General features: G+C 36.4%; 1 protein-coding gene across 2 annotated transcripts in view; it reads right to left on the bottom strand.

Annotated features, from left to right (window-relative positions):
* Positions 1-18060, bottom strand: part of CENPE (centromere protein E) — a 37260-nt gene that overhangs the window by 11059 nt on the left and 8141 nt on the right. The window contains exons 13-35 of one of the 2 annotated variants that reach the window (XM_066186293.1): positions 17397-17555; positions 16895-17039; positions 15816-15910; positions 15456-15512; positions 15208-15375; positions 13161-13235; positions 12789-12911; positions 12296-12430; positions 11528-11705; positions 10911-11065; positions 9121-9435; positions 8010-8321; positions 7679-7837; positions 6980-7189; positions 6156-6443; positions 5891-6049; positions 4864-5106; positions 4139-4348; positions 2934-3221; positions 2669-2827; positions 1642-1884; positions 563-763; positions 341-487 (exon numbers count right to left, since the gene is read on the bottom strand). In XM_066186293.1, coding sequence (XP_066042390.1) covers positions 341-487; positions 563-763; positions 1642-1884; positions 2669-2827; positions 2934-3221; positions 4139-4348; positions 4864-5106; positions 5891-6049; positions 6156-6443; positions 6980-7189; positions 7679-7837; positions 8010-8321; positions 9121-9435; positions 10911-11065; positions 11528-11705; positions 12296-12430; positions 12789-12911; positions 13161-13235; positions 15208-15375; positions 15456-15512; positions 15816-15910; positions 16895-17039; positions 17397-17555 — 4224 coding nt within the window. The remainder of the gene's footprint in view (positions 1-340; positions 488-562; positions 764-1641; positions 1885-2668; positions 2828-2933; positions 3222-4138; positions 4349-4863; positions 5107-5890; positions 6050-6155; positions 6444-6979; positions 7190-7678; positions 7838-8009; positions 8322-9120; positions 9436-10910; positions 11066-11527; positions 11706-12295; positions 12431-12788; positions 12912-13160; positions 13236-15207; positions 15376-15455; positions 15513-15815; positions 15911-16894; positions 17040-17396; positions 17556-18060) is intronic. The other variant, XM_066186294.1, reaches the window with a different exon arrangement.

Here is an 18060-nt window from a genome sequence, read left to right as displayed (position 1 = left end):
AGCAGTGATCATGGCAGTGCTGGTTTAAGGGTTGAAACCTATAATCTAAGAGGTCTTTTCCAACCTAAATGATTCTATGATCGTACATGACCAGTTATTTTCATTGGGGTGGCTAGACAGTAATGAAAGCAAGTGAGATGTTCTGTGAATATTAAATTTCTCAGTTGACATAAGATGTGCAATCACTGAACAACAGCAAATCAACTGATCCCATGGTATGCAGCATCTTAGCAAGATATGCAAACCATTTTATACATAATGCACAAAAGGCTTATGCTCCAAGACAAGTGTCGTTAAGTTCCTAAGTATATCCTTAAAACAAGCAGAAAAATAAGCTTACCTTAATTTTCAAGGTTTTTTCTTTCAAGCTGTGATCAGCCACTTGCTCAGCAATATCCACTGGGTTTACCTGAGTGGACATATTATTCAGGTTTCTCTGCTTCAGTTGTTCTAAAGCATCTTCCAGTTCTGCCTTTGTTTCAACACACTAAAATAAAAGTACACATATTTAAGTAGCATTCAAGATTATGAGTAACACAGGTATGCAAATTGCAACCCTCACCATCTCAGAATTTCTTTGCAATTCTGTCTTGAGCTGGTCACGCTCAGATCTGACATCCTGAAGAAGTTTTTGTAGCTCATCTTTTTCTTGATTAACCGATGAGATTTGTTCTTGAAGTTGTAAAGAGTGACTAGTTCTTTCAGCTAATAACTGGTGCTTCTCACATGATACACTATTTAGTGTCTCAGTTAACTGTTGAATCTAAAATAAACAGAGGAGAAAAACGCAAATTTGCTGGGTATGGTCTTTATACATCCTATGAACTAGTCAAATCAGTTGTGTCAAATACAAAAATCACAATTATTAATTACTGAAAATCACACTAGCTGAAAGAAAAGTTAAAAAATAATTTTGGTGTTCTAATAACACAAAAAAAATTTACAAGAAGGAATAGCATGACACCCAAAAAAGTCCACATCAGCAAAATTTGGTCTTCTGCACAGCAAGAGGAATCAAAGAAAAAGGCAATCAACCTGAGTCTATATCACAAGAAAATTAAAATAAATAGAAAATGAGCATTAAAAAGGACAGTATCTTTATATTGCCTCCACGGAAGAGCAATATCTGCTAAACTGATGCAATCCTCAATAATACTCTTTGACCTACAAAGGAAAAATTTGACAGGTAAAAAGCTCAAAAGTGCACACCAAGAACAGAACGAGCTGGCAACAACTAAGTGCAAGACATTCAAACATTATCTGGTATTCAGAAAGTGCGCAAAGCACCAAGGATTCAAAACCCAGTTAGGTTCATGCTGTCTACACAGCACCTATCAAGAAGTTGGAATACACGTTCAAGTACTGATTATTATATTAAACATGCACACATATGATAAATTCACATTCGTTCCAAAGACAGACCAATCCAATGGATCACAAAGCTGAGACCAATTGAGGATGTTATTACTAAATAACAATAACGAAACTTAGACAAAATCCTTTGCTCATCTTCACGTTTGCTTGCCAACCGTAAAAATGATGCGCTGAGAATTAAAAATTAAATAGTTTGTGCAAATGTTTAGCACATCAGAAATAAAATATCAGAATACAAAATAGTGGCTAAACACCAAAACTCCTCACCTTGCTTGTTAGGCTGTCCTTCAAAATCTCTGACTGCCTCTGAACCTTTAACAAATGTTCTTCCCTTTCTTTACAAGTCTCTATCAGTTGCTGTAGCTCATCTCTCTCCTTGTTAAGTGAAGTGATCCTCTCAAGCTGCTGACACACTTGCTCATTCATTGCCCTTTCAGCTTGTTCCTTTTCTGTCAGGAGGTTGCCATACTCAGCTGAGACACGAGTCAGGTTTTCAGTGACTTCAGTGAGCTGCAAAGAGCAAATCAAAACCACTACTGGTATTTATAATCACCTCTTGCATGGGCAAAAATAATCTGGTACTTTGGAGAAAAAACAACCACTAACATTCTAAGTTGCCAAAATTTCTTGTCCCAGCAATGAGGTTTGGATGGAAGAGAGTTATTGGATCCGCATTCAGAAGCACTGTCTGTACATATGGGCTGTTAAAAAAGGATTATTTTAAGGACAACATCCCCAATGGTTTCCTGCCATAGTAAGTTAAAAAAAACCAAAAACCCCAATTGTGCTTTAAAGCCAATCAAGTGTCAGTGCTTCTGTCTCAGAGGTAGGCAAAAGTAAACATGGAAAAACATGTAAGACATTCTAAATCCATAAAAATGCCTCAATTGCTGTATCCACAGCTGACAGGAGACAGTACTGAGAGTTAAAAATGAAGCCTACAATCCACACTGGCTTCAGACATGAAAACAAAAAGTAGAGAAGAAATTTATAATAGCGTAATAAATTAAAGAACGAGCTAAGCCATCCTAAAGGTGCTCAAGGATCTTCAGAATTACACAGCTAATTCACATTACTGGACTGTAAAAAATTTTTAGGAGTGGGCAAATGCAGAGGTCAAAGTGCATTGCTGCTTCCAAATAATATTCAGTCATTTAGCACCAAGGCAGCTTTAGTTATACATAATGGGATTCTTTAATACATGTACTGGAGCCCTACAAATTGAAGTTTGCAGAAGACGTGGGCTGCCAAGCCCAACAGAACTTCTGGTTTTCTTGACAAAACTGCTTCTGACCTTCTGCTGCAGTTCATCAGTTTTTTCCTTCAATGCCTCTTGTGCCTCCAAGAGCTGATTTTCTTTCTCTGAAATACTTCCTTTCAGCTCCACAATCGTCTCCTGATGTTGTCCAAGAGATTCTCGAGTACATCTCAACTCCTCCTGCATCTCCAAGTTCTGTGGACACAATTAAAGTACATTAACACCTGAACAACACCTCCAAAATCTAAGACAGAAATCTACTAAAGCTGTGCTCCTACAGGAAAAGGACAACTTTCCTTACCTTGCTAATTGTCTCCTGTAGAGTTTCTCTTAGCTGGTCTCTCTCATTCTGGAGATTTTCCAGTTGCATTTTAAAATCATCCTCATCATCTCGTTCTGTCTGGCTGCTGACTTCCTGGGAGTCATGTAGTTTTGGAATAACATCTGTTTTCTCCACGGTTTCAGATTCTCCTTGATATTCACTGGCCTTTGCTTCCTCCATTTCATGCAATTTCCTCTGTGCCTGGCTCAGCTCTTCTCTCAGAAGAGATAACTCCTGCTCCATAGATTGTCCTTGAACCTGTGGTATCTATTTTGTAAGAGATACAAGTAAACAGATTCAGGACGTAGCTTCAGGAAAAACACATCTGACACCTTTGACAGGTTGATTCTGTACAACAGTCAGAGTTACTGCTTTAGAGAGATTTGTACTTTTCTATAATATTTAAATTTGACCAACCTCCATATACAATTGAAGGTTCTTGAATTAAGAGACATGTAAAAATGAAACCTGAAGCAAGAACTCCTAAAAAGTTATCAGAAGTATAATTTCACTGTCATAGTTTAAGCATGGAGGGGAACAGCAACAACAAAAAAGCCCAACAAAAAACCTCTCCTGCTTCAAATCTAAAGGCCTTACCTCTATTTCTAGTCTCAGCAGTATATAATGCCAGGTAGGCTCAGAAAATTAGTTACTTGAAATTCTTCTACTGCCCCTTCAGTACAAAAATAAATGCACACATAATACATTTCTTTTGAAGTTTACATATTTACATGTATATATTCACCTACACACAGAGGTACTTTCAGCACACACAGAACGTGTTGACTGCAATGTCCCTTTCACTGCCAGGAAAAAAGTCAGTTCTACATCTACTTTAAGAAAGCAATATTACACTTTCCAGATGAGCACTTTTTAGCTTCAACATGTGATTGTAAGAACCATATCCATGTGCAGATCAATGCAGAACATCACCAACACGTATCAAGTCTGTATTTTACTTATTAAAAGATATTTGTCACATTCTGGCACCAGATGATCATATATATATATATATATATATATTTATATATGTAGGGGCATTATATCTCAAGTATACAATAAATCTGCTGCTTAACGGTCTGCATGCAAGTAACACAACTTTTCCGCAGTATCCTTTGCAAATTATTTCAGTCAAGCGAAAGTTTAAATAAGCAAGCTTCCCATTACAGCTTTAGCATAATTACCAAAGTTCCTTCCCTAAATTCTTCTGCTTTCAAATGTAAACTGTCCAGCTTCTCCTGCAATGAACGGTTCTCTTGTGTAAGAAAGACGATTTGTTCCTTCTGCACCTGAAGCTGGTCACTTTCTCTGCAGCTATTACGTTCTGATTTCTCCTCAGCAAGCTGATCTCTCTCTGAGGTGATGATTTTCATTTCTTCTGTCATTTCTGAGATCTAGTAAAAAATGCAGGGACACCATTTTCATCAATTAAAAATAAATTAAAAGCTAAATTTTGTTCGATTCGCTCTTCTACCATGTTCTTAACATCAAAACCAAAATATTCCAAGTAGAAAATCTTCCAAACCAAACCTGTTAATCAGAAAGTGCGCGAAGCAGCAAGGATTTAAAACAGATAAGTTCCTGCTGCCTACACAGCACCTATCAAGAAGTTGGAATACACGTTCAAGTACTGATTATTATATTAAACATGCACACATATGATAAATTCACATTCGTTCCAAAGACAGACCAATCCAATGGATCACAAAGCTGAGACCAATTGAGGATGTTATTACTAAATAACAATAACGAAACTTAGACAAAATCCTTTGCTCATCTTCACGTTTGCTTGCCAACCGTAAAAATGATGCGCTGAGAATTAAAAATTAAATAGTTTGTGCAAATGTTTAGCACATCAGAAATAAAATATCAGAATACAAAATAGTGGCTAAACACCAAAACTCCTCACCTTGCTTGTTAGGCTGTCCTTCAAAATCTCTGACTGCCTCTGAACCTTTAACAAATGTTCTTCCCTTTCTTTACAAGTCTCTATCAGTTGCTGTAGCTCATCTCTCTCCTTGTTAAGTGAAGTGATCCTCTCAAGCTGCTGACACACTTGCTCATTCATTGCCCTTTCAGCTTGTTCCTTTTCTGTCAGGAGGTTGCCATACTCAGCTGAGACACGAGTCAGGTTTTCAGTGACTTCAGTGAGCTGCAAAGAGCAAATCAAAACCACTACTGGTATTTATAATCACCTCTTGCATGGGCAAAAATAATCTGGTACTTTGGAGAAAAAACAACCACTAACATTCTAAGTTGCCAAAATTTCTTGTCCCAGCAATGAGGTTTGGATGGAAGAGAGTTATTGGATCCGCATTCAGAAGCACTGTCTGTACATATGGGCTGTTAAAAAAGGATTATTTTAAGGACAACATCCCCAATGGTTTCCTGCCATAGTAAGTTAAAAAAAACCAAAAACCCCAATTGTGCTTTAAAGCCAATCAAGTGTCAGTGCTTCTGTCTCAGAGGTAGGCAAAAGTAAACATGGAAAAACATGTAAGACATTCTAAATCCATAAAAATGCCTCAATTGCTGTATCCACAGCTGACAGGAGACAGTACTGAGAGTTAAAAATGAAGCCTACAATCCACACTGGCTTCAGACATGAAAACAAAAAGTAGAGAAGAAATTTATAATAGCGTAATAAATTAAAGAACGAGCTAAGCCATCCTAAAGGTGCTCAAGGATCTTCAGAATTACACAGCTAATTTACATTACTGGACTGTAAAAAATTTTTAGGAGTGGGCAAATGCAGAGGTCAAAGTGCATTGCTGCTTCCAAATAATATTCAGTCATTTAGCACCAAGGCAGCTTTAGTTATACATAATGGGATTCTTTAATACATGTACTGGAGCCCTACAAATTGAAGTTTGCAGAAGACGTGGGCTGCCAAGCCCAACAGAACTTCTGGTTTTCTTGACAAAACTGCTTCTGACCTTCTGCTGCAGTTCATCAGTTTTTTCCTTCAATGCCTCTTGTGCCTCCAAGAGCTGATTTTCTTTCTCTGAAATACTTCCTTTCAGCTCCACAATCGTCTCCTGATGTTGTCCAAGAGATTCTCGAGTACATCTCAACTCCTCCTGCATCTCCAAGTTCTGTGGACACAATTAAAGTACATTAACACCTGAACAACACCTCCAAAATCTAAGACAGAAATCTACTAAAGCTGTGCTCCTACAGGAAAAGGACAACTTTCCTTACCTTGCTAATTGTCTCCTGTAGAGTTTCTCTTAGCTGGTCTCTCTCATTCTGGAGATTTTCCAGTTGCATTTTAAAATCATCCTCATCATCTCGTTCTGTCTGGCTGCTGACTTCCTGGGAGTCATGTAGTTTTGGAATAACATCTGTTTTCTCCACGGTTTCAGATTCTCCTTGATACTCACTGGCCTTTACTTCCTCCATTTCATGCAATTTCCTCTGTGCCTGGCTCAGCTCTTCTCTCAGAAGAGATAACTCCTGCTCCATAGATTGTCCTTGAACCTGTGGTATCTATTTTGTAAGAGATACAAGTAAACAGATTCAGGAAGTAGCTTCAGGAAAAACACATCTGACACCTTTGACAGGTTGATTCTATACAACAGTCAGAGGCACTGCTATAAAAACACACACACAAAGTGTCATCAGCACATCCAATTACAGGAAGTGTTGGTTGCAATATCCCTTTCAGTGCCTTGAAAAAAAGTCAATTCTACCTTTACTTTAAAAGAGCTGAAGCATTCTTTTCAAATGAGCAGTTTTTAGCTTCATCTACTTAATTACAGAACATTCCTGTGCAGATCATTACCACCCTGTATGAAGATAATATTTTATTTATAGTCATTCTCCTACTAGACATCCATATAGATACAGGTATATTTATATAAACAATATGGGTAGCCTATATCTGAAATAAACCATAATAAACTTCGAGTTTAATGCGGTGCCGTCAAGTACCACGACCCTTTTCTGTAGTGTTTTTGCCACTTACTTCACTCAAGCGAAAGTTTAAATAAGCAAACTTCCCATTACAGCTTTAGCATAATTACCAAAGTTCCTTCCCTGCACTCCTCTTTTTTCAAAAGTAAATTGTCCAGCTTCTCCTGCAATGAACGGTTCTCTTGTGTAAGAAGGATGATTTGTTCCTTCTGCACCTGAAGCTGGTCACTTTCTCTACAACTGTTACATTCTGATTTCTCCTCAGCAAGCTGATCTCTCTCTGAGGTGATGATTTTCATTTCTTCTGTCATTTCTGAGATCTAGTAAAAAAAATGGAAGGACACCATTTTCATCAATTCAGTATAAAATTAAATGCCAAAGTTTTGTTTGATTCACTCTCCTATAGTATTTATAACAGCCTTTTGCAGTACATTGGGATCTGAGCTGCCACTGAGAATCATGTGTCAACTTCTCATTGGAACTGTTACAAATAATGAAATAATTTATATTTTAAACATAAATCAGCCTCCTTTCTACACTTAAGTAACCCTCATCTCGTCTTCCATTTCCCATCCAACGCCACCACTCAAATCCGCAACCACGGGGCACACAAGTTAAGCAAAGGTCTATTAGACTGCACATTACACCTTGAAGCTCCACAGGAACAGCAGCAGATGGTGAAGACTTGGATTAGGTCATACTCTTTCCTTGTCCACTTGCTACCAAGAACCTAGCAAGTTTTTAAGGGCATGCAGAAGAGACAACAAACAGATTAAATGACTTGTTTTAATTATTGCAGAAAGTTTTACCTGTATTTGGAGTTCTTTAATGGTTTTCCCTAGTGTCTCTTTAACACTCAGAATCTGAGATTCTTTTTCAGAAATACTTTTTTCCAACTTCTGGACAGTGTTCTGGGATTCCTTCAGAGAACTTTGTGTATTTCTCAGATCTTCATGTGCCATGATGTTCTTTAGAATACAAGAGAAAAAGTCCACAAAGTAAATACATATATTTTGTAATATTAGAAGGCATTCCTTGATTAACAACAACCACTTCTGTATACTCCTAAATATTTTAATATAGTTGATAAGTCCTTCTCCTAACATGTATGATCTGTTTCTAAAAATGCAAAATTCCTACCATGGAAACAGTGTCCTTTATATCCTCTCTGAGTTGCTCGGTCTCAGCTTGGAGAGACTCCTCTTTTTGCTTCAGGTTATCTCTTTCCTGGGTTAGAGTTTTTATTTCTTCCCGACATTCTGTAAGCTGCTGCAAGACTGCCTGGATCTCCAAATCTTTGGCCTCCAATCTCATTTCACCAATCCTTTCTTCCTCTTTTAATTGCTCCATTTCGTTTAACTTCTGCTGAGTCCAAGTAAGATTTTCTCTTAGCTCAAGAAGTTGTTTTTGCTCTGCTGTTTTTTCTTCCAGTTCTTTGATTTTGCTAGTGAGCTTTAGGTTGCAAAGGAAAAGGACAGACACTTTCATTGTAATGCAGAACTCCATTGCATGTACAAGTTCTCACAGCTCTTTTGTGAGCTTAGAAAGGATGAAAGATGCTAGCTAGCAAATCCATAATTTCTGTTTAAGTCGCTGCTTATACTCTTGCCCACAATAAATAAGCATTTTTTATGGAACCTTCCTGTGATGGCTCCTTAGCAGTGAAAGTCTTACTAAAAAAACATACAAATGAAACTGTAGCATAGCTTAGGAATTACCAAAACCATAGCTGGAATATGAGAGCCAGAGCAGTGCCCAAAACTTTGTCAAAAATATGTACGTTTAACTTCCTTTTCTTTTTAATGTTTTTATATTTATTTTTCCATTCTAATGGCAAATTTCTGTGGTGATTCTCTCTGGTTTGAACAAACTCATGTTCTAAAAGGTCTCCAGTTCCCAATGAGGAAATTATGTTTCTGTGACTTTATATAAAGTAGGTGAGAGCAGCATTGATAGAAAAAAACTTGCATAATAAAGACATTACTTAAGAACGGGAAAAGAAGAATTTAAAAGGTCAATTACAGAAGAATCTGGGGCAACATATATTTCCATATTTTTTTGCCTACAACAAGAGACTATTGAGCTGACTAATCCTTCAGTATACTCCTGGCACAGAATAAGTAATACTCACTCATGCCAGAGGAAGTCAGTGATATTATAATTTATACCTTTAAGATATTTCTCCAAAACCTTTTTTTTAGCACTATGAATTCCTCAAGTCTCGTGTAGAAAGGAGCAAGCTGACACTGACCTCTAATTTCACTTCATCCAAAATTGTTTTAGACTCTTGTGCTTCTTTAGATAGGCATTCTATTTGGAGCTTCATTTGTTCATTGGTTTCCGATGCAGCTATGTATTTTTGTTCTATCTCTTCATGGAGCTGTTTAAGTGCTACATATTCTTCATCAGACTTCACATATTTCAGTTGTGCATCTGTGAGATTATCTTTTGATTTTTCAATTTCTTCAGACATATGTTTAAGTCTCATTTCATTATCAGCTACTTCAGAAAGCAGCTTTTCATTTTCCAATTTTAATAAGTGTAACTCCCCACATTTTTCAAGAATCTGCCAACAGAAAAACAATATTAATATATAGTGGTTTCTAAATCAGTATTTGTCAGAACTACATAATAAAAAACAGGTACATGTGAAGATATAGGAAATAAAGTACAGGCAACCAGACACTGGGTTTTGCTCTGTTGGGAGGGAACTGTCTAGCAAAGCCATCTTTAAAAGAGAAAACAGTCAAACTCCTTCCCAAGTCCTGAAATCTCTCTTCTAACTCTTTAGATGTTCCTCAATACTTCCCATTTCCTATGTTTGAGCTAAGACTTCATTATACTGATGCCTTGGCCTGGCTACCTAGAACAGAGGCTAAACAGAGAATAAAGTAGGTGTTTATTAAAGGCCTTCAAAGGATACACCTTGGGCAATGCAAAGCCTGGCAGAGGCTACACCCAAGATGGACAATAGTCACAAGTTTTCTCAGAGGGTTGTAAGTTTGTTCTATTTGCATATCAGAGGTTAATTGTCCAATTATAGCTTTAGATAATGAAGTCACATTCCCCTGGTTTGCTCCTCCCCACTACCCAATTTTTGTTTATACTTTTGTTTATGCTTTCCAGGGCCTGGGGCAAACGGTGTGACCTTGGTTCCCAGGCCCAGAACAATTGTTTAGTCTGGCCAAAATTTGAAGAAAGCTAACTAGCATTTTATACAGAGTTCAGAGTTATACACTAATGCAGTACAGAATCTGAAAAATATAAAAGCTAAAAACTTAAGGCATCAATACAGAGATTAGGTTGTTAACACCTAATTACATTTTGTTGATTAGTGGAAGTAGACCCTTGCAGGGTTTGGAACTTTTTGCAATGCATTACTGAGTTTGTAGATTACTTGCCCTGAATAATTTTCACTGCACGTACTTAGTAGCAAATGGTTCTTGGAACAAAGAAAGCTAGAAAGTGTTTGCAAACAAACCCTTTAAAAGATTTACAGCATACTTAGTCTACAAACCCCTTACCTGCCAGGAAATAAACGAACTTGTTAACAAGCTTTCCAGAATTTGCAAGGTAAATCTCTCACTTCTCAAGCAGAATTTCTACTAAGAGACCTTGACATTTTCTCTTAGCTCAGTTAAACAAAAAGTCAGTTTTAGAACAGTGTCCAGGATCAAGCACCGTTATATCTATACATTCAGTGGTCAGTGGTGACCATAGCAAATAGACATGCAAATGTTGGACTAGAATATTATGATTAATTATAGTAATCTGTGACTAAACATAGTAAATGAAAACTTATTTCTATGTACAACTATTAAAGATATTTAATATATATAAAAATATATATATTTATATGTATACTATAAACATATTATATTTGTTTGAGAAGCAACAATTTAACAAACTTAATGGTAAAATCTCAGGTTGACTCACGACAACTTTTGGCTTTAAAACTTTATATCCAATAGACCTCCATTAGTACATTACCAGTGAAGTACAATACAAAATCAATAAAAAAGGTTAGATTTTTTTTTTTACCTCTTTCTTTTGCATCTCAACAGTATTTGATAGAGATTGAGATTCTGATAGCTCATTTACTTGTTTTTGTAGAAGTGCGTTCTCTTTCAAAGCATTTTCTAGTTCTCCTTTTAAGTCAGCTGCCTTTTTTTCCAGTTCCACAAGAGAAAGCAAATCTAGAAAATTAAGTTGAGAGAAGAGAAAGAGAGCAAGAGGAAAAAAAAAAAAAACATGTTTTAAATTAAGCAGAAGATTCATAATATATTCTGGATATAATATAATTCCAGAAAAGTACGTTTTACTGTTGCCAACAATATAAAAGACTAAGCTCCTGGTCTGAAATCTGTCAGCACTTGTTAGGTTGATATTTGGCTTATTTTAGATTCTCTCCAACAACCTTCATTAACTTGACTGTGCAAAATATAAAATATTCTGTAAGCTCCAACGTTCCAGAATGTTCAAGAAAGTCCTCAAGAGGTTACTCCATGCCAGCAATACCAGATACTGTGGTTGCTTTATACTGACAGAATCTCCATGTATTGAGAAAGGCAAGGATTTGGCTCTTGTCTATCTTCCCACCATTACAGGGAAAACGGAGGAGAGAGGGAGCAGGGAAAAGGCATCACCTGGAACAGTACCTTTTGGAACTCTACCCTCCATCAGTGAAGTGAGTCTTGTGTTTTCTTGGAATAAAGACTGGAGCTCTCTCTGCAAGTCAGCTTGCATTTTTCGGTAACTGGCTTTTCCCTCTTCTATTTGCCTCTGGTATAATTGAACATCCTTTTGCATTTGGTTGTGGTTATTTAAGAGTTCATCCTTCAAGAAAACAGTACAACATGCAAGTCACACACAGAATAAAAGTCTATGTACTTGGCATTTAAATAATGCATCTCTTACATTTTCTGTTGTCACTCCGACCAGCTTTGATAAATATGGCAAAATAAGGCACAACTTAACAACTGCATTCCTGTCAGAGTCCTAACAAAACATGCCTTAGAGGTCAGGGCCATAAATGCCGCTACTATTTTGTCTTTACTTTTTCAAAGCTCAAAGTAAGCTCCATCCCACTTCTGAGTCCACATCTCTTATTCTCCTTCATTCTCTGGTAAAATTAGGTCTGAAGCCTTATATCCTGGTAACCCCCTAAAGACTGCTTCTTTGCTCTGTCTCCTGCTAAACCTAAAACTAACCACCCACTCATACGGCAAAAGCCTTTACTTTCTTTTAACCTCTTTCCTGAAGGCCCATTTTCCACAAATTCCATAATAAAAGTATTACTTATAGTATTTGGAGAAAGCTGATGAGCAGTGCTCCACCACACTGATGGCTGCCTTCACTAGTCTGGAAGCAGACAGACTCTTAACAGCATTTGGTACAGCTATAAATGCAGTTCAACAAGTACTTGCCATCTTTTCCTTCAACTCCAAATTTTCACTTCTGAGAAAAGCAGATTCCTTTTTGGCATCCAAGGCTATGGCTTCACTGTCTAAGAGGGATTTATTCAGCTGCTGAATTTCTTCAATTAGTTTATCAGAATCTCCCTGAAAAAGACAATACACAAAGAAGCAAAAAACTATAGAGCCATAATAAAGCACATGTGTTCATTTTAATGTGGTTAAAATGCAAATGCAGGCTAAGAAAACTCAGTAAGTTTACTTTAAGAGGAAGAGTAGTAACAGGTTATTTGAGAGATGGATAAACAGCAGCATTTCTCATAGCTTGACTTCCCCAGAGTACTGCTCTATGATATGTAGTAATCAGCATTTTAAGCTTTGTAAAACAAAATTTCCCAAGATCTGTAGGGAAGCAGATATTTATCATATCAAGGCTAAACCTAATTTAATCCAACCCAGAAAAAACAAAGTAATCTCTCAAGCCCAACAGAAGACTCAAGTTTACCACTGAAAAAGATGTCTCCTTTTTTTCCACTCCTGCTTTTTGTAATTCCTCCACACGATTCTGTAATATTTTTATCTTGTTCTCTTTCTCTTTTAGCTGTTCCAGTTTGGAATTTATTTCTGCCTAAATGTTGGAGAAAAAAAAAAGGGGGGGGAAAGATTCTAGTGCTCAGGTTGGTTTTTCAGGTCAGAATTAGCAAAACTGACTCAGAAAGCATTCATGGTTTTTAGACATATCCTTCTCATAGCTGGTAAGATTAACCCAAGCACATTGATGTCCAGCTTGTCCTCAGCAAATATGGTATTTCAAGCTAAACAAACCAAGCATACTTCATATAAGTCTTACTACCTGTAAATTCATGGAGAGGCTCACCTCAAGTTCCTCATTGTACACTTCAGCATTTGAAACTAGATTCTTTAAGTTGGTAATTTCATGCATTAGTTGAATCTGTGGAGCAAATTAAAGCAAAATTGCAGAGGATGTTAGAAAGCACCCACACCAGTAGTTTTAGTTGCCAACACCATGAAAACAAGCCAGGTCTCTCTTGTGTTTTCTTTTTTATTAGTATGTACTCACACATCTACTTAAACAGCTGCAAAGCAAGATGGTACATACTCTTTCAAAATGGACACATGAGATGCAAAGCTCTGTTTTAGCTTCCCAGTAATTAGAAAGGATTCAAGTACAATTTAATCTGCAATAGTTTGACAAGCAAGAGCAATGTGATCAAAGCAATTAATGCAGAAAATGTACAGATACAACATTTCAAATTCTAGTCACGCTAAGCAGCTTTTTATGACACAGTGCGGATATTTATGATTTAATCTGTTCACTAACAGGAATGAGAAGGTGCCAGAATGGAAGTAAAACAAGCCACGAACACATTCAGTGCCATTCTCTGAAAGAAGTCACAAGCAGAACATCCGACAGGAGCTTTTTCAATTTCTTTCTTTTGGTCTTTTGTTGGCAAAGTTTTACAATGAGCATTCATCTACCAGTACTTATGTATCGCCACAAGCAAAGGTAAGAAAATGCAATCTGCAAATTTAAGATCAGTGAAAAAGCTTTAAAACAAGCACTATCCTGTGATATTCCTATATGTAGTTCACCTGTACAAACTGATATATTTCAACTAATGTATTTGGTGAAGTATGTGACCTTTCAGTATTGCTATAATTAATTTACTACATTGGTATCAATAAATGTTTACATTTTATGTACTGTCTTCAGATAGCTGAAGAAAAATTATTCAAAAAGCAATTCTTGCAGTGGAAACTACTTTAGACATAACATCTGTTATTAGATACCCGAAAACTTTGCAAGGAAAACTGTAACTTACAATTTGTTAAACATTAGCTAAAGAAGATAGCACATTCAGTCTAGTATACAAAGGGTCTTCTAAAAAGAATCTTAAATACAAGCTAAATGGTAATATTTTATGAAGCCATTTTCTTTAAGATCCACAAATCATTGTAGGGAACACAATGCAAATAAGCAGTGACATTGTTAAATTGTAACCTGAAATAAAAATGCAAAAGGATGTAACAAACTTTAACATTAGTGTCATGATCAGAAGATATTACACAGACTAATGTGCACAAGTAACGTCCAGCAAAGGTACCAGGAAAGAAATGGAATAATACATCCATGTCTCAATACCTCAAGTTACTGTTTTAGTTTGGAGTGGGGTTTTTTGCCATAACTTATTTCACAGTCTAGCCTTGAGGCAGGTAGAACCTAATAAGTGGTAAGGATTTTAGACTACAGAATCAGAGCATAAACATTTGGACAAACAAGGAACAACATCAACACACAAAGAGGTGAAGAGAACTGAAAGTAAGCCTTTCCTATATTTTAAGTTATACAGTAGATAACTTCACATTTTTGTGACTTCCTGGCACAAACTACAATGTTGTGATTTTACTATTACTATTATTTTAAAATAATCTCATGATTAAATCAAATAATATGTTAAAAGCTAATGCTCATGTAGTCCATGGATTACCAAAATGAGCTATCTTGGAATGTAAGACATTTTGCACAAGAAGTATGGGAAATAGGTTTAGCAACCATATTTTAACTTCAAAACAGTTCTAAAAGGTATTTAAGCAGCAAAACAACTGCCTCACAGAAGTCTAGAGTGAAATTCAAATCACACATTAATAAAAATAACATATAGATACATATTCACATAAATACCTGTTTAACCAGGCTTCATTATGAATCTCTCACAAAATTTGTCTGAATTCTACACCCCAAGTAAATCCACTTTAAATCCTGCGTTCATTCATTCTGTTGCTGAATGTTGCTTATAACACCATCTGTTTGTGAATCAACGTTCAAGGCTAGGTACACTGAATAAACTTTAGAAAGCATTTGAGCATAGAGAATTCAGTCTCTCTATCTCAATGCACCTTACCTCATGATCTTTTTGTGTTTGCTTTTCCAGTGCTTCAAATTCATCTATTTCTGTTTTTTCCTTCAGTCTCTCTTTCATTTCATTTATTTCTGATTTCAGCTGCTCATTTTCCAACACTAGGTCGTTGAAGTTAGCTTGCAGGACATTGACCTCGTTTACAGCAATATCCTAAAGAAGCGGCAAAAGAAACTTCAGAAGCTGTTGCTGCAATGTCAGCCTTATTTCTAGAAAAATCAGAACAAATCTACCTTTTCTAGTGCTAATGCTTCACAGAGTTGCACAGATTCTTCAAAGTCTTTCTGGGTCTAGAAAAATAAACACTGTCAGTTAGCCGATCTACAAGATCAAGCAAGTTGAGTATTATATTCCTTGCTGCTTCCCTTTTCACAGCTAGTCCTGTTTAAAGACCAAAGCTGACTGAATCATTTGCTACAAACTCACAGAAGCGCAGAACATCTCTTCACAGAGATGTCCAAGAGACTTTCTAACCACATTCAATATTCTACAGACACTGAATACTGGTGTTCTACAGAAGAGTAAGGCTGATCTCACTGAAAAGCATGTTATGCATATGCACATCAGAAAGTCAAAACAGATTATGATGTTACCCAATTCATGTTAGGACCAGCAATCCATTCTGCTTCTGAAGTTTGATCAGGAACCATCAGGCAAGGGTTGTCATACTCAGAATTCTCTAAGGTAGCTGAAAAGAAAGGTGTATTAACAAAAGTACCAGTAGATTTTAAACTGAGCATCAAGAATTTTCTCATAAAATAATTTTACCACATTGGAAACAATCATTCAATGCCAAAATCACAGCACACTGAGTAAGACTTCTAACTGCCATGATTTTCTGTTATGAAAGGGAACACCACTGAAGTCCAGTACCTGTACTTATGTTGACCATCTTATCACAAGTGAGTGTCTAAACCAAATCTGGAATATCTACTTAACTACAGACTAGAAGTTTGAGTGCCAAGGAAAGAATCACTCAACAGCAACCTGCAAGATTTAAGGAAAAAAAGCACCCCAGCCTCATACAGGAAAAAAAAAAAAAGCCCAGAACAATCCACTTACAAGCAAATATGTTTGACAGGAAAGATAATAAGGATGTAAGATGTAATTCAGCAACAGTGCTGCTAAATTGTCCCCTTGTCTTCAGTTCAATTTTCTTAGAAAATTTCTTTTTCAATTTTCAGTTCATTCCTCTTAGGAATCCTTTAATTTCTGTGTCTCAGTCTGATCTTTGAGTAATGACATCCTATTCTTGTTGAGGATTTGGTGATTTTACACACACGCCCTCTCCATTTTTTATGGAGAGAACATGGGTTGAAACGGATAGTCTGTGTTAAAGAACTCTTCCCCAAAAAACTAGGGGATGTGGGTAGGCCACATGGAAAGTGTTCATAGACCCTGCCATTTACCTCACAGCTCTCCCCTTTGGTTTTAGGAAATTAATAGCTCAATATCCAGGGAAGTTGGGATGGTAGAAGCACTTTTCATTGAAAAGTGTGTTCAAGGACACTTGAAGTCTTGATCCTTTCATAGCACAAATTAACTACTTATTCCCTTTGGGAAATGTAATGCAATGCTTGCAAAGTTATTTATCAGGAATTTCATAGAAAATGAAATAGACCATTGAATGGTCTGGGTTGGAAAGGACCTCAAAGACCATCTAGTTACTTACAGTCCTCCACATCTGGTACTGCTGGCAGAGACAACTTAATTTTTTTTGTTTCAGTCGACATTGCATTTTCGAAGTCTTCAAAAAAGCTCACATTTGCTTGGTTTATTTTTCCAGGAGCCCAAGTAACTCTTCTTCTTCTCTTAGCCTTTAAAGAAGTATTTACAGAAAAATTGATAAAACCAAACCACTAGGTAGGAGAGTGAATGTTGCCTCAGGCTGGTTCCGTATCTGTACCTGTATCAGCAGTTAACTAGACAGCATTTTGCAGTTTCCTCAAAATTAGTTGGAAAGCAAAATGTCCCTGCAGTCTGCTCACCACTAGGCAACATTGAATTGAGAGTCAGAAGTTAATTTAATTAAGTTAGCCCTTTAAAAATATGAAAAAAAGGTGAAAATTGCCCATCATACTTACTTTTCATTATCAGTATAAACTTCTGTATTTAATGTTACCTTTTGCAAAGTATTTCAGAGTTATCAGGTAAGATCTGGAACAGGTGCTTACTCTAACATTCTGTTTTGAGGCAAAGGAAGCAGAAGTCACCAGCATCTCAGTTAAGTTTCGTATTCTGTCCTCCTGTACTTTTTGAAGGGAATTTTTTTCTTCCAACAGCTGGGCCAATTGGTCCTTTTCCATTGCATGAATCTGAGTTTTTGAAGACACCTTCCATAAAGAGAATATTAATCAAGCTGACATTTTAAGAGCAGAAACCACTCCTACAGAAGATACACAATTACTGATACTTAAAAACAACAACACACATGTATTCTTTTAAGTCTGGAAGAGAAACCTTTAATCCTTAATAATGAAACTGACAATTTCATCTACAATTTGACTGCAGACTTAGTATTTAAAAGTCGTCGAAATTCCCAGAAACAATACAGCCTCAGATTTTTCTAGGTATAAAAAAAGAAGCATTCTTTCAAATGCTATCACAGAAGATAGGAAACACACTCCCAAGTTAATGTTGCAAGTTCATTATCAATAAAAATAAGAAATAATTTTTCTAAAAATTTTCTCTAAGGATATTTATAATTTGAAATAAAAAATGTGCATTCTTTGATTTAATGTGAGTTTCAGAGAAGGAAAGACAGAGGCTACACTGTTTGGTGAGAAGTTACTATTGTTCATTTTCTAAATGCAAGTTCCACCTACACATAATCTAAGT

Source organism: Chamaea fasciata, unplaced genomic scaffold, assembly GCF_029207755.1.
Source record: "Chamaea fasciata isolate MVZ Bird 193981 ecotype frontalis unplaced genomic scaffold, bChaFas1.0.hap1 SCAF_6, whole genome shotgun sequence".
Lineage (NCBI taxonomy): Eukaryota > Metazoa > Chordata > Aves > Passeriformes > Sylviidae > Chamaea > Chamaea fasciata.
This window is presented reverse-complemented; position numbering and strand designations above follow the sequence as displayed.